This window comes from Gorilla gorilla, chromosome 18 (assembly GCF_029281585.2).
Source record: "Gorilla gorilla gorilla isolate KB3781 chromosome 18, NHGRI_mGorGor1-v2.1_pri, whole genome shotgun sequence".
Lineage (NCBI taxonomy): Eukaryota > Metazoa > Chordata > Mammalia > Primates > Hominidae > Gorilla > Gorilla gorilla.
The window spans coordinates 99,541,857-99,558,379 of NC_073242.2; the positions used below are offsets into that span (position 1 = coordinate 99,541,857).

The 16,523-nt window shown below is 48.1% G+C and overlaps 1 protein-coding gene across 4 annotated transcripts in view; it reads left to right on the plus strand.

Moving 5' to 3' along the window:
• Nucleotides 1–1,800: 1,800 nt before the first annotated feature.
• PDPR (pyruvate dehydrogenase phosphatase regulatory subunit) overlaps nucleotides 1,801–16,523 on the plus strand; it is a 49,604-nt gene continuing 34,881 nt past the window's right edge. Inside the window, exons 1-3 of one of the 4 annotated variants that reach the window (XM_055366332.2) lie at nucleotides 1,801–1,976; nucleotides 9,146–9,404; nucleotides 15,962–16,095. In XM_055366332.2, coding sequence (XP_055222307.1) covers nucleotides 9,178–9,404; nucleotides 15,962–16,095 — 361 coding nt within the window. In that variant the 5' untranslated portion in view covers nucleotides 1,801–1,976; nucleotides 9,146–9,177. Of the gene's footprint in view, nucleotides 1,977–2,000; nucleotides 2,469–9,145; nucleotides 9,405–15,961; nucleotides 16,096–16,523 lie in introns of those variants that run through there. The other 3 variants (XM_063700312.1, XM_055366333.2, XM_063700313.1) reach the window with 3 other exon arrangements.

Genomic DNA, 16,523 nt, shown 5'->3' on the forward strand with positions numbered 1-16,523 from the left:
GTGCCACCACACCCAGCTAATTTTTCTATGTTTAGTAGAGATGGGGTTTCACCATATTGATCACGCTGGTCTCGAACTTCTGACCTCACGTGATCCCACTGCCTTGGCCTCCCAAAGTGCTGGCATTATAGGCGTGAGCCACTGCACCCAGCCAGACTTAGCATTTTGGAGTGGAGGCTGATCATGGTGATGGAGAAGGAAATCAGGGACAGATCTATACCATTTGTTTGCTATTTACTGCACGTAAACAGAATGAAATCAACACATTAAGTATTTCACTTGATTTCATCCACCATCTCCTGCAGACAACCAGGTTTCTCCCAAATTCATGTGCCTGGAAATGGCTTGAACCAAATGGTTCATGAGGAAAACCTGTGATATTTTTCATGAAATTGCCACATCTGGGCATCAGGAAAGCCTTCCCCGAGAATGTCTCAAATTGGTCAGCCGTTTTCTCTTTTTTTAGACAGGTAGGTGTCCCCAAGCATTCAATCCTAGCTAAAATATGGAAGTATTTATCTAGCACAGGAGCCTATGGCATAGTTTCAGTCCACTGTCTGGCAGACCTCATCTGGGCTGTCTTTGTGTGATTTGACTGGCCAGTAAATGGGGTATAAACTATGTAGGCTGTGGCCTGGCCTTGTGACAGAGGGGTCCCTGGAACTTGACTGCTACTCCCTAAGAGCAGAAACCGCCTCTTTCTTGTACACTGCTGGATCCCATCATCCTGCACAGTGCCTGGCTACAGGTGGCCAGCAATAAAACACAAGATTGGGGCAGGCACAGTGGCTCACGCCTGTAATCCCAGGACTTTGGGAGGCTGAGATGGAAGGATCACTTGAGGCCAGGAGTTCAGGCCCAGCCTGGGCAACATAGTGAGCCTATCTCTACAAAAAAAAAAATTTTTTTAAATTAATGAAACACAAGATTGGTTTGTGTGGTGAGACAGTATTGAATCCAACAAACGGGAACTGGATAGTGTGGCCCAAGATGCAATGGTGGCTGCAGCATGAGACCCTTATGCATATAATATTCAGTGGAAGAGGTGCCAGGCACTGTTCTGGGTGCTGAGAATAAAGCTATGCATAAGACTAAGGTTCTGTCGACAGAGATCGTGTCACACCAGTGGAAAAGACAGTCATCAAACTTATATCCTTGAGTCAGTGATGAGTTCTAGAAGGAAAGAAAAGGCTGATGTGACGGTGAGGAAGGGATGAGTGGAGACTTCTCTGAGACTTCAGTGATTCCTCTTCCTCTGAGCTGAGCCAAGCTGAGAAGCTGAGAAGAGTAACATAGGGCCGGGAACTCAGGTCCGTTAGTCCGTCCTCCGAGGTGGGGCGGGCCAGCAGAATGGATTTCCGATCTGCTCTGTGAGAGCCTCGCCCAAGAAAGCCCAGAGCCACTTCCAAGATCCGCGCTCCCACGGCGATGAGAAGCGTTTTCCCCCGGGACTGCTTGGCTTAGGACTGGGGACCCACTGGCTTTGGAGTAAGCCCTGGCACGGGCCTCGAGGGAAGAAAGAACTCCCGCGCTCCCCACACTCCACAGGGCCTGCGATCATCTCAGATGTTCCGGTTCCACGTGCAGAAACCCCGCCGGTCCGAGGCCCGGGTTCTAAAACGGCCCTAAGAGTCAAGGCTTCCACAGCTCGCCTCTGAGGGTGGCAAAGAGGCGCCGGGGGCGGTGCCTCGCGAGACCCAAACAAGCCCACGTGGCAGGGGCGGGGCTCCGCGAGGGCGTCACGGCGCGCTCGTGCGCGGCTGAGGTCACGCGCCGGCAGTACCCTTGCCCGGGGGCCGTAAAGCGCGGAAGGTCGCGGTCTCGGCTTCCCCGGAACTTTTTGCTGGCTTCGCCCCGCCCCCTTCCCATCCCCGAACCCCGCTTTCCGGCCCGCGGCGACCCCCGGCAACTGTTGTGGCTGCCGCATTGCTCCCGCCGGGCTGTAGCTGAGCGCGGAGCCCGTGGGGGCCGGTGAGGTAAGGAGATAGCTTCGGGGCAACTCTGGCCTCCCCGTCCGCGCGGGCCTAAGCGCCCCGGGACCCCTGGGTTCCCCTCTTTCTCCTTTGGTTTCGCCCGGGGGTGGTCCCCGCTAGCTCACGCTTCCCGTGGGTTCCGCCTGGCCTCTCGCGAAGTCGCGTCCAGGCGCCAGTACTCGTCCTCGTAAGGTTGTCCGCTCGTGCCTTGGCTTGTGTCCTCGGCTACCCCTGGGCCTGCGCACCGCTCCTCCAGGAGCCTGCACCTCAGCCCCGATGCCAGGGCGGCCGGGGTGACCTCGGGCTCCCCCGTCTCGGGCTTGCACACCCCTGCGGCGCAGAGCCAACTCCAGCTTGTCTAGCCCGGTCCTCCATCCCTGCAGATGGAACTGTTTTCCCGCGTTGAGACGTGCGGTCCGCTTGTGCTTTTAGAACTAGTAAGACTGCTGCAGAGTCCGGAGGAAGAAGTCACCTAGAAAAGTCTGGGACAGGGCAGTAAGCTTCCTTCTTAATGTTTGACCTTTGGGGGCCGATGTGTGATACCTCGGATTTGAATCAAGAATCTCCAAGCCCATTTTCCGCATGCATGTAAACGTGATGTACCGGGATGGGGGCTGGTGGTGGAGGAGGAGCCAGCCTGACGGATATGCTTTTCCAGTGGCAGGGACTTGTGTTAATTTCTTTTTTCTTTTTTCTTTTTTCCGAGACGGAGTCTCACTCTGTCGCCCAGGCGGGAGTGCAGTGGCGCGATCTCGGCTCACTGCAACCTCTGCCTCCTGGGTTCAAGCAATTCTCCTGCCTCAGCCTCCCAAGTAGCTGGGAATACAGGTGTGCGCCACCACGCCCGGCTAATTTTTGTATTTTTAGTAGAGACGGGGTTTCACTATGTTGGCCAGGCTGATCTCGAACTCCTGACCTCGTGATTCGCCCGCCTCAGCCTCCCAAAGTGCTGGGATTACAGGCGTGAGCCACTGCGCCCGGCCAACTTGTGTTAATTTCTTAAACTTTCGTGATCACCTGCTGTACTTGTTGAAAAATACAGCTCCCTGGAGTGGCAGGATCAGAATCTGCCGAGGTGGACCGTGGGAATCTGTCATTTTTAAACAAGTGTCCCAGGTGGTTCTTTTGCTGAGGCAAGTGTGGGAAATGTGTGAACCCACGCTCATCCAGTCTTCCTTGTGACCGGCAGTCCACTGTGCGCAACGCTGCAGCCATACAGAGGGACAACTCGAAGTTAGAACTAGCACCTTGGTCTTGTTGGAATAAGCACATCTCAGTAGGGCCAGCTGCAGTCTCATGGTTGTTTAGCAGAAGTTATTCTTCTTAGCAGAGAATATTATACGGTCATTTTCCAGAACTGTAAAAACTATATCATTTGTTTTAAACCAGATGATGTGCTTCATTTCTGTCTTTGACGTCTTCAGTTTCTTCTCCCCTGGCTTTACCTCCTTTGTTATCAGTTTGTGCTTTGGTTTTGCTGCCAACCTTATAGGCTTAGGTTTGGCAGCAAAGGCACTAGACTCTGGTGCCTTCTTTTCCTTCGTTGTCTTAAGCCCTTCTTTTCCTCTGCCCTCATGCCCTCACCACTTCACTCTTTTGAAGGTCATAATGAACACAAGGTCAGAAATCCCTTTTTTGGCGCCAAGCACCCTGGGCTTTTTTGAGATGGAGTCTCACTGTGTCGCCCAGGCAGTGGCGCAACTCTGCCCACTGCAGCCTCCATCTCCCTGGTTGAAGTAATTTTCCTGTCTCAGCCTCCTGAGTAGCTGGGACTACAGGTGCAAGCCATGACACCTGGCTAATTTTTCTGTTTTTAGTAGAGGCGGGGTTTCACCATGCTGATCAGGCTGGTCTCAAACTCCTGACCTCAAATGATCCACCCACCTTGGCCTCCCAAAGTGCTAGGATTACAGGTATGAGCCCCTGTGCCTGGCCTTGTTTTGTTTTGTTTTGTTTAAGACAGAGTCTCACTGTGTCACCCAGGCAGGAGTGCAGTAGCATAATCTCGGCTCACTGCAACCTCTGTCTCCCAGGCTCAAGCGATCCTCCTACCTCAGGAGTTCAGGACCAGCCTGGGCAACATAGTGAGCCCATCTCTACAAAAAAAAAAATTTTTTTTAATTAATAAAACACAAGATTGGCCCGTGTGGTGAGACAGTATTGAATCCAACAAACGGGAACTGGTTAGTGAGGCCCAAGATGCAATGGTGGCCGCACCATGAGTACCTGGGACCACAGGTGCGTGCCACCACACCCAGCTAATTTTTTGTATTTTTGGTAGAGACAGGGTTTCACCATGTTTGCCAGGCTGGTCTCCAACTTCCGACCTCAAATGATCTACCCGCCTCGGCCTCCCAAAGTGCTGAGATTACAGGCGTGAGACATGGCGCCCGGCCTAAAGTTTTTTTTTAATTCCACCTTAAAACTCATCTGTTACTGTGTTTGTTTTGCCACCTTTGCAATTCCCTTTTTCTGTTAGGGGAATGTGCTTAATGGTTCAGTCCTCACAGCTGTCCTTTCCTTACCATCTGCTTTTATTTGAAAGGTAGCGTGGAGTCATGATTAAATAGCAGGCCACTAATGCCAAATTGGCAGGGTTCTGCTACTCAACAGTTTGGTAGGACCTTGGGTGAGTCACTTCCACTTATCTGTACCTGTTTCCTCAAGTGTAGAATAGAAATGCTAGTATCTACCTCATAAGGTTGTGAGGATTAAATTAGTTATATACATAGGCAGTATCTGGTGCACTGTAACTACTTATAAAAATATTAGCTTTAAAAATTATTGGACGGTCACAGTGGCTCATGCCTGTAATCCCAGCACTTTGGGAGGCCAAGGTGGGTGGATCACCTGAGATCAGGAGTTCGAGACCAGCCTGGCCAACTTGGTGAAACTCCATCTCTACTAAAAATACAAAAAATTAGTCGGGCACAGTGATGTGCGCCTGTAATCCCAGCTACTTGGGAGGCTGAGGCAGGAGAAACACTTGAACCTGGGAGGCAGAGGTTGCAGTGAGCTGAGATCACGCCTCTGCACTTCAGCCTGGTCGACAGAGTGAGACTCTGTTTCACAATGAATACAAATAAAAATAATTCTCTCAGGTATTTAGATATCTCCTCAAATCTGGGGGCCTACCTTTGATTTTTCCCCCCATCTTCTTTGTTCTCTGTTCTCATTCATGCATCAACATATATTTCCTAGGTACCTATGCTGAACGCTGGGAAAATTGAGCAATTTATAAGGTTTCTGCTCTTAGTTCCATTATAATAGGGAAATAATAGGCCGCATGTGGTGGCTCAGCCTCTAATTCCAGCACTTTGGGAGGCCAAGGTGGGCAGATCACTTGAGGTCAGGAGCTCGAGACCATCCTGGGCAACGTAGTGAGACCTCACCTCTACAAATATTCATAATTTTAAAATTAGCTGAGTGTGATGATACACATCTGTGGTCCCAGCTACTCTGGAGGCTGAGGTGGGAGGATCGCTTGAGTCTGGGTGGTTGAGACTGCAGTGAGCCATGATCATGCTGCTGTACTCCAGCCTGCGTGACAGACCTTGTCTCAAAAAATAATAAAAAATAACTACCACTTACTGAGTGCTTCTTAGGTGCTTGTACCATGTTCTTCCTGCCTTGTCTGATTTAGTCTTTGCAGCAACCATGTGAGGTAGGTGTTTCTAGCCTGTGTTACAGATGAGGAGCTCAAAGCCTAGAGATTTAGTAACTTGCTGAAAGTCATACAGCTAGTGAGAGGTGGGGATATTTTCAAACCCAGAACTGTCCGCCCCCAAAGCCTGGATTCCCTGCCATGCTGGCGTGTTGCTTCTCTGATTGGCAAACAGACCATTGTGCAGTGTGGTAAGTTCTGTGCTGGGAGAAGTGTAGTGTGTTATAGGAGAACATAGAAGAGCCACCTAACCAAGTGTTGGAGAAGGAGGGGGAGAGTGTCAGATAAGATGTCAAAGAGGGGGCTGGGCACGGTGGCTCATACCTGTAATCCCAGCACTTTGGGAGGCCAAGGCAGGCAGATCATGAGGTCGGGAGATTGAGACCATCCTGGCTAACATGGTGAAACCCCGTCTCTCCTAAAAATTAAAAAAAAAAATTAGCCAGGCATGGTGGCGGGTGCCTGTAGTCCCAGCTACTCGGGAGGCTGAGGCAGGAGAATGGCATCAACCCAGGAGGCAGAGCTTGCAGTGAGCTGAGATCGCACCACTGCACTCCAGCCTGGGCGACAGAGCGAGACTCCATCTCAAAAAAAATAAATAAGATGTCAAAGAGGCTGTGACCTGAGATTACCTGTATTTGGGGGAGGGGTGGCAGGAACCATGCTAGGAGGGAACAGCATGCACAGAACCTGGAGCCGAATAGAACACTCATTCCTCGCTTGATATGTTTGACGAATTACAGGTTGTTCAGTCTGGTTTGGTCAGAGTGTGAGGGAAGGAGAAATGAGACCACAGATAAGAACCAGACTGTGAAGGATCTTGCACTTGATATGAAAAGAGTTTTGCCTTTTTCCTGAGGGCATCAGAAAGTCATTAAGGTGGGTGTGGTGGCTCACGCCTATAATCCCAGCACTTTGGGAGGCCAAGGCCAGTGGATCACCTGAGGTCAGGAGTTCAAGACCAGCCTAATCAACATGGTGAAACCCTGTCTGTACTAAAAATACAAAAAGTAGCTGGGCGTGGTGGCGTGTGCTTGTAGTGCCAGCTGCTCAGGAGGCCGAGGCAGGAGAATTGCTTGAACCTGGAATGTAGAGGTTGCAGTGAGCCGAGATCACACCGCTGCACTCCCAACTGGGCGACAGAGCGAGACTCCGTCTCAAAAAAAAAAAAAATTGCTGAGGAAAAGGAGCAAAAACGGAGGGAAACATTGCAGGTACATGAAAGAGAGACAGCAGTTGATGGAGCTAGGGTCAAGAGAAGAGAGGAGGAAGTGGGATCCAGGGCCCTTGGGGGAGATTAACTTTCCAGTGGATAAAAGAAGGAAGGAAGAGATGGTTGCAGATGCAAGTGGGTCTATAGGAAGGGTTTCAGGGAATGAGATGAGCCAGGTTATCTGCTTAGAATGAGGGAAGAAAGGAGGTGAAGTTGAAGGTTGAGAGAGGAATAGCTGGGCTCTGAACCTGAATACAGACAGAGGTCTGCCTGTGGCTTAACATGTGCTAGCCTAAGCCACCAAGGAGCAGGACAGTTTTCAAGTATAACCAAGTGGTCACGGGTCAGAAGCCAGGAGGTTGACAGTGAGGTCAATGGGACGGGGCTGGCCATTTGGCAGCAGCAGTTCCCCAGGAGAGCTGTGTTGCCATTGGGACAGAGGGTAGAGAGAATGTCAGCAAAGGGGTGGGTGTTTACCTTTGGGAAAGGTATTCTAGAGGGTTCAGTAGAGGGGCTTGAAGGAGAGGAAAGCAAAGAGAGCTTGGGCCACGGGAAATAAATTGGTCCCGTGGAGATGAGATTATGGAAAGACTAGCCGGGTAGAGAAGCTTCTGTTTTGAGATGGTGCTTAACAGGGACCAGGGATGAGAGGCATGGTGGCAACCACAAGGTGGCCAAGACAATTTGTCTCCAGTTGGATGGGATGTCTGCCTGGACACAGTCTGTGCTTGCATTGGTTGCAATTCTGATGGATGGACATAGATACCTTGGCCTTGGACAATTTGGGCTGACTGTGGAGCATCTGTGGGTCCTGTGGCTGGCAGTGGAGGCGGTAAGGAGATGACTAGCAGTGAGCTGCCCTGAGGCCCCCTTGTCTACCGCCTCTCGTCTCAAAGTCCTCATCCTCCTGTACACATGGCCGCATGGACAGCCAGTAGGTGCTTTCTTCTTCAGTTTCTCAAAACTTGAACAGTCATCTGTTTTGCTGATAGATTAAGTTTGTTAAAACCCTGCCTTGTCCAAGGGCAGTGGTTCATGCCTGTAATCTCAGCACTTTGGGAGACCAAGGTGGGAGGATCACTTGAGCCTAGGAAGTCGACTCTGTTTTTCTTATAATTCTACCATCCGCTCTCCACCATGGAGCCAGACTGACCTTTGGAAAACATCCCCCAACCCCCCACCGCCAAAAAAAACAAAGAAAAGAAAAACATCCCAGATCATTTCATTCCCCTGCTAGTGATACTCCCGCATTAGTGATTTTCCTTTGTACTTTGAATAAAATTCCAACTCCTGCTGATGGCACCAAAGGGCTGTGTGTAACTGGCTTCCGCCTGCCTCTCCAGCATTGTCTTAGATCATCTCCGCACACTCCCCATGTGGTGTACATGCCAGCCTCCTTTTTGTTCTTGGTCTGTCTTACCTCAGGGCTTTTGCACATGCTCGTCTCAGTGTCTGCCAAATGTATAGCTCGTTCCTTATGCTTCAGATCTGTCTCCAAATGTCGCTTCCTTGGAGGCTGTTTCTGACCATCCAGTTTTAAATATGCCCCTAGTTACTCTATCACGTTAGCTTGATTTACTGTTTTATTTGTATGTTTATTTGTATATTGATTGGTGTTCTCCTCATTCACACACGCAAACTCTCAAATGTAAATTTCACAAAGACAGGGACTTCCCCATTCTTGTTCACTGCTAGCAGAATATCTGAAACTCAGAGTGCCCTCAAATATTTCTTTTTTTGTTTTTGTTTTTTTTTTTTTTTGAGACGGAGTCTCGCTCTGTCACCCAGGCTGGAGTGCGGTGGCGCGATCTCTGCTCACTGCAACCTCCGCCTCCCGGGTTCAAGCAATTCTCCTGCCTCAGCCTCCTGAGTAGCTGGGATTACAGGCACCCGCCACCATGCCCAGCTAATTTTTGTATTTTTAGTAGAGACAGGGTTTCACCATGTTGGTCAGACTGGTCTCGAACCCCTGACCTCGTTATCCACTCGCCGCGGCCTCCCAAAGTGCTGGGATTACAGGTGTGAGCCACTGCGCCCGGCCTAAGTTTTTGTATTTTTAGTAGAGACGGGGTTTCACTGTGTTAGCCAAGATGGTCTCAATCTCCTGACCTCGTGATCCGCCCGCCTCGGCCTCCCAGAGTGCTGGGATTACAGGTGTGAGGCACCGCGCCCGGCCACCCTCACATATTTGCATATTTGCTGAATGAATGGCTATCGTTCTTTGTCAAATCCCTTTCTCATTAATCCCATGCACTGAGTAGAATGGCATGAAATATGTTTGGTTTCTCTGTCTAGTTTGAGTTCCTGAGATCTAGTTGGTGAGAGACATGATGTTCTACCGGTTGCTGTCGATTGTTGGAAGACAAAGAGCCAGCCCAGGATGGCAGAACTGGTCCTCTGCAAGAAACAGTGCGTCAGCTGCCGAGGCGCGTTCCATGGCCCTGCCCACCCAGGCACAGGTGGTCATCTGTGGAGGTGGAATCACGGGCACTTCTGTGGCCTATCACCTCTCCAAAATGGGGTGGAAGGATATTGTCCTTTTGGAGCAGGGCAGGTAAGGATCAGACTGCATTTGGCTCGTGGCTGTGCTGCACTAATCGTATCAGATTCCCTCTCCTTTGAGAGATACTGCCCCACCAGTAGCTAATCTAAATGTTGCTAAGTAGCATGAGAAGAAGCAAGGTGGAATCTCCTGAATTTTAAGGATGACTAATAATGCTCATGTTCTCTGGTTTTTAGAGAGTTGGCAAATTTTGTTTTCTTTTTTTTTTTTTTTTTTTTTTTTTTGGTGGTGGTGTTTTGGTAGACAGGATCTCGCTTTCTTACCCAGGCTGAGCTTGAATTCCTGGCCTCAAGCAGTCCTCCCACCTTGGCCTCCCAAAGTGCTGGGACTACAGGCATGACCCACTGTACCCAGCAACATTTTAGACTTTGACAAAAATTTGTGTTTGTAAATAATGTGGATTGCATTTAAGCAAAGTAGACAACTGCTTGTGTTTGCTTAATTGCTAGGTTCTTAATATTGTTCTCATTCCCCAAGAGAAATATGCTCTATAGGCTTAGTTTCTCTGTGCTCGCCTTCTTTTAGGTCAAGTATTTTCTGCTCTATTGGCTTGTAAGCTAAGTCCCTTTATATTAATTTGTAATAGTTACAGAGATTACAGAATGGATTCTTATAATCCATCATTAATTAATATTATACCACTATACAAGTAATGTTAGATTCATACAACAATATTGGCCGGGCATGGTGGCTCACACCTGTAATCCTAGCACTCTGGGAGGCTGAGGTGGGCAGATCACCTCAGGTCAGGAGTTCGAGACCAGCCTGGCCAACATGGTGAAAACCTGTCTCTGCTAAACATACAAAAATTAGCTGGGCGTGGTGGTGTGCACCTGTAATCCCAGCTACTCGGCAGGCTGAGGCAGGAGAATCGCTTGAATCCGTGAGGCGGAGGTGGCAGTGAGTGGAGATCATGCCACTGCACACTAGCCTGGGTGACAGAGCGAGACTGTCTCAAAAAAAAAAAAAAAAGAATACAGGCCTTTCACTCTGATAATTCTCAACCTGTGTTTAGCTAATGTTTTCTTCTTCCCTTTTTTTTTTTTTTTTTTTAAGATGGGGTCTTGCTGTGTCACCCAAGCTGGAGTGCAGTCACACTATCACAGCTGACTGTAGCCTTGACCTGGTGGATTCAAGCAGTCCTTCTGCCATAGCCTCCCAAGTAGCTGGGACTACTGACATGCACCACCACATCTGGCTGATTGTTGTATTTTTCTGTAGAGATGGGATCTCCCTGTGTTGCCTAGGCTGTTTTCTTTTCTTTCTTTTTTTTTTGAAATGGAGTCTGGCTCTGTTACCCAGGCTGGAGTGCAGTGGTGCAATTTCTGCTCACTGCAACCTCTGCTTCCTGGGTTCAAGCAATTCTCCTGCCTCAGCCTCCCGAGTAGCTGGGATTACAGGCACCCACCACCATGCTCGGCTAATTTCTGTTTTTTTAGTAGAGACAGGATTTCACCGTGTTAGCCAGGCTGGTCTTGGACTCCTGACCTCCGGTGATCCACCCACCTTGGCCTCCCAAAGTACTGGGATTACAGGTGCGAGCCACCACACCTGGCCTAGGCTGTTGTCTTATGATCAGACTTGGGTTAGAGACTTCTATAACCATCACTGTATTGAGATACAATTTGCATACCATGCCACTCATCCTTGTTAAGTGCTGAAATCTGTTTACAGAGTTGTGCATCCATCATCATAACCAGGTCATACATTTTTGGCAGTAAGACCACAGAAATTAGGCTGGACTCTCAGCAGTGCACCACATCAGGAGGTGTATGGCTGTCCTGTCTCACTTCTGGTGGTGATAACCCTGGTCACCCAGTTACATTGGTGTCCTCCAAGCATCTCTAGCACAGAGACCCTGTTTTCTCCCCTTGTAATGGGCCAGTGCCCTTTGAGGAGAGATGGATTCTGAGATTATGCCAATATCCTGTTCATATCAGACCTCCACCTGCCGGGCTTAGCATCCATTGACAACTGTTGCCTGAGTCAGCCACCACCATGATGGTTGACAAATGGTGATTTTTTGATCATACTTCTACATTTATTATAGTTGGCATATTACTGTCAGGAAGAGATTTCCTTCTCCCCCATTTATTTACTCAGTTATATATCTGTATACACACACACACACACACACACACACACACACACACACACCAGTTTAGATTCATGGATTTCTATTTTATGCAGTGGATAGTTTTTTTTTTGAGACAGAGTCTTGCTTTGTCACCCAGGCTGGAGTGCAATGACGTGATCTCGGCTCACTGCAACCTGTGCCTCCCCGATTCCAGTGATTCTCCTGCCGCAGGCTCCCAAGTAGCTGGGATTAATAGTTGCATGCCACCACACCTGGCTAATTCTTGTATTTTTAGTATAGATGGGATTTCACCATGTTGGCCAGGCAGGTCTTGAACTCCTGACATCAGCTGATCCACCCGCCTCAGCCTCCCAAAGTGCTGGGATTACAGGCATGAGCCACCGTGCCCGGCCTGCAGTGGATATTTTTAAGAGCAAAAGTGGGTTTTGTTTTTGTTAATGTTTTTGAGACAGAGTCTCACGCTGTCACTCAGGCTGGAGTGCAGTGGTTCAATCTCAGCTCACTACAACCTCTGCCTCCTGGGCTCAAGTGATCCTCCCACTACAGCCTCCTGAGTAGCTGGGACTACAGGTATGCACTACCATGCCTGGCTAATTTTTTGTTTTTTTTGGTAGAGACGTGATTTCACCGTGTTGTCCAGGCTGGCCTCAAACTCCTGGGCTCAAGTGATCCACCCACCTCAACCTCCCAAAGTACTGGTGTTACAGGTGTGGGCCACCGCACTTGGCCTCATAATGCTTCCTTGATGTCAAAGTCTTTCTCCTATTTTTTGAAATCCTTTTAAATTTAATTATCAGGTATTTCCACAAAAAGTGATAAACTAATCTCAGTGTAAATGTTTCTAAGTGGGAGACCCTAGGGAGGTTCATTTTTGGTTTAATTTGTTGCTTCAAGATTATATAATACCTTAGAATTGATATAAGGCAGACTATTTAAACCTCACACTTAAAAATAATTACACCAGCCAGGCACGATCACTCACACCTGTAATCCCAGGACTTTGGGAGGCCGAGGCGAGTGGATCACCGGAGATCAGGAGTTCGAGACCAGCTTGGCCAACATGGTGAAACGCCGTCTCTACTAAAAATACAGAAATTAACTGGGAGTGGTTATGCGCATCTGTTAATCTCAGCTACTCGGGAGGCTGAGGTACGAAAATCACTTGAATCCAGGAGGCGGAGGATGCAGTGAGCCAAGATCGCACCATTGCACCCCAGCCTGGGCGACAGAGCAAGACTCAGTCTCAAAAAAAAAAAAAAAAAAAAAATTATGCCTCGGCCAAGTGCAGTGGCTCATGCCTGTTATCCCACGACTTTGGGAGGCCAAGGTGGGTGGATCACCTGAGGTCAGGAGTTCAAGACCAGCCTGCCCAACATGGGGAAACCCCGTCTCTACTAAAAATGCAAAAATTAGCTGGGCGTGGTGGTATAAGCCTGTAATTGTAGCTACTCAGGAGGCTGAGGCAGGAGAATTGCTTGAACCTGGGAGGCGGAGATTGCAGTGAGCCAAGTTTGTGCCACTGCCCTCCAGCCTGGGCAACAGAGTGAGACTGTCTCAAAAAATAATAGTTATTATTATGCCTTATCCGTGGCTTGTGAAATGGTTTTATACTCCCCTTTATCTATAATTGTTCCTCTTCTCCATCTTCACTATTGTTCTCATAGATCAATGGGTCTTAAATCTGTCTGCACATTAGAATCAGCTGGGGAGCTTTTAACGATTACCAGTGCCCAGACCTCTCCCCAGAACAAACCAGAATCTCTAGGGGCGAGGCCAGGCATCAGTATTTTTAAAAGCTTCCCCGGGGACTCTAATGTACCTCCAAGGGCGAGAGCCACTGTCAAAGCTGCTCAAGGAGTGCTATCCCAGCAGAGATGTCACCAGAGCTATAGGTGCTGACCACCAGCCAGTTAATGGAACTCCCACTTGGGGTGGAGCTCCACACAGTTACAAAGATGATAGAAAAATCTCTTTAGGGAGCTGACAATCTTATGTGGAAAATATAATTATTAGAGTAAATACAGTAAACTCAAGTGACAGGCATGCTGACACAGATGTTAGTTTATTTACTGAGTGATAAATAATTTGAGGAAAATGACCTTAGAACCCCCCACCTGCTTTCTTGACATATGGGTCCCTTGCAAAACTGGGTCTTTGGGCCCTAGCATTACTGTAGCCTTTATATTCTGTTGCTACCACAAATTAGAGAACATTTTTTTCAATGTAAAGTTTATGTACTTTTGAATAGGCAATGTATTTATATGATTCAAAATTGAAAATATGTAAAAGAAGCTGGGTACAGTGGCTTATGCCTGTAATCCCAGCACTTTGGGAGGCTGAGGCGGGTGGATCATCTAAGGTCAGGAATTCGAAACCAGCCTGGCCAACATGGCAAAACCCCATCTCTACTAAAAATACAAATTTAGCCAGGCATGGTGGTGCACACCTGCAATCCTAGCTACTTGGGAGGTTGAGGCAAGAGAATTGCTTGAACCTGGGAAATGGAGGTTGCGGTGAGCCGAGATTGTGCCATTGCACTCCAATCTGAGCGACGAGCAAAACTCCGTCTCTAAAAAAACAAAAAAACAAAAAAAAACAAAAATTAGCTGGGCATGGTGGCACATACCTGTAATCCCTGGTACTCGGGAGACTGAGGCAGGAGAATAGCTTGAACCCAGGAGGCAGAGGTTGCAGTAAGCCGAGATTGTGCCATTGCACTCCAGCCTGGGTGACGAGTGAAACTGCGTCTCAAAAAAAAAAAAAAAAAATGTATATGTAAAAGAGTATACAGGAAAAAGACTCCTCAATGTTCTTTCCTTTTCTTTCTTTTTTTTTTTTTTTAAGATGGAGTCTTGCTCTGTCACCCAGGCTGTAGTGCAGTGGTGCAGCCTCAGCTCCTGCAACCTCTGCCTCCTGGGTTCAGGTGATCCTCCTGCCTCAGCCTTCTGAATAGCTGGGATTACAGACGCCTGCCACCATGCCCGGCTGATTTTTGTATTTTTAGTAGAGATGGGGTTTCGCCATGTTGGCCAGGCTGGTCTCGAACGCCTGACCTCAAGTGATCTGCCTGCCTCAGCCTCCCAAAGTGCTGGAATTATAGATGTGAACCACTGCACCCAGCCCTCAATCTTCACTTCTAACAAAAAGCTTTCCTCTCTGGAGGGAAGTTAAGTTCTAGTTATATTCTCTACTTCTATAAGCAATTATGTGTTGGTAGGTTTGTGTATATGTGTATGGATATTCATTTATTATATTTTTTCTCTTTTTTATATAAGCGGGAGCATACCTTACACACTGTTCTTCACCTTGCTTTTTCATTATGATTGTTCCATTTTGGTACATAAAGACCTTTTCATTCTTTTTTATAGCTGCATAATATTCCATTGTATAGATGAATTCCAAAATTTTATTTTATTTTAGAGATGGGGTCTTGCTCTGTTGCTTAGTCTGAAGTGCAGTGGCACAATGCTAGCTCACTGCAGCTGCAAACTTTTGGGATCAAGGGATCTTCCTGCCTCAGCTTCCCAAGTAGCCTGGCTAACTTTTATCTTTATTTTTTTTACTTTTTTTTGAGGCGGAGTCTCGCTCTGTCACCCAGGCTGGAACGCCATGGCACAATCTTGACTCACTGCAAGCTCCGCCTCCCGGGTTCACGCCATTCTCCTTCCTCAGCCTCCCGAGTAGCTGGGACTACAGGCGCCCGCCACGATGCCTGGCTAATTTTTTGTATTTTTTGTAGAGACGGGGTTTCACTGTGTTAGCCAAGATGGTTTCGATCTCCTGACCTTGTGATCCGCCCACCTCAGCCTCCCAAAGTGCTGGGATTACAGGCGTGAGCCACCGCACTCAGCCTTTATTTTTATTTGTTTATTTATTTTTATTTATTTATTTTTTTTGGTAGAGACACGGTCTGGCTATGTTGCCCAGGCCAGTGTTGAACTCCTGGCCTCAAGTGAACCTTCTACCTCAGCCCATCAAAGTGCTGGGATTACAGGCATGAGCCACTGTGCCTGGCCTAAACTATCCAGAATTTTAAATCTGTCCCATGTCATTGAACATTTTTCTCACCCTGTTGCCCAAGCTGGAGTGCAGAGATGTGATCACAGCTCACTGCAGCCTCTACCTTTTGAACTCAAGCGCTCCTCTGGCCTTAGCCTCCCAAGTAGCTGGGACTGCAGGCATGTGTTACCATGCCTGGCTAATTTTGTTGTTGTTGTTGGTAGAGATGGGTTCTCCCTGTGTTGACCAGGCTGGTCGTAAACCCCTGTCCTCAAGCAGTCCTCAGTCCTCCTACCTTGGCCTCCTAAAGTGCTGGGATTATAAGTGTGAGCCACTGTGCCCAGCTTGTTTCCATCTTTTGGTATTAGAAACAGTATTAAATGAGAAACCCTGACCTCGTATTCACAGATGACGTCAATCTACCTAATAGCATTTTGCATCCATCCTGCAGGCTGGCTGCTGGCTCTACCAGGTTCTGTGCTGGCATCCTGAGCACTGCCAGGCACTTGACCATTGAGCAGAAGATGGCAGACTACTCAAACAAACTCTACCATCAGTTAGAGCAAGAAACAGGGATCCAAACAGGTAAGCAAGTGTCTTCCATTTATTGCTTTGCCTGTCCCTGAGATTGTTATATTCATTTCTGTATTTGGTCCTCTGCCAGGTATGCCTGCTGCTTTGGTAATTAAAACTTGGGTTGGCCGGGCATGGTGGTTCACGCCTGTAATCCCAGCACTTTGGGAGGCCGAGGCAGGCGGATCACGAGGTCAGGAGATCGAGACCATCCTGGCTAACATGGTGAAACCCCGTCTCTACTAAGAAATTAAGAAAATATGTAAATTATCCTTACTGTACTTCTTTTGAAAATAAGATACCAAATTGCTTCAACTCTTTCTTCATAAGAATTAAGAGTCATTGTATTTTAGGAGAATTGTCATTGGCCCAAGTGTAATTATGGTTCTGTATCAGGTGTGTTGATTACAGACAACAGGAATTGACTCTGGCCAACTTGG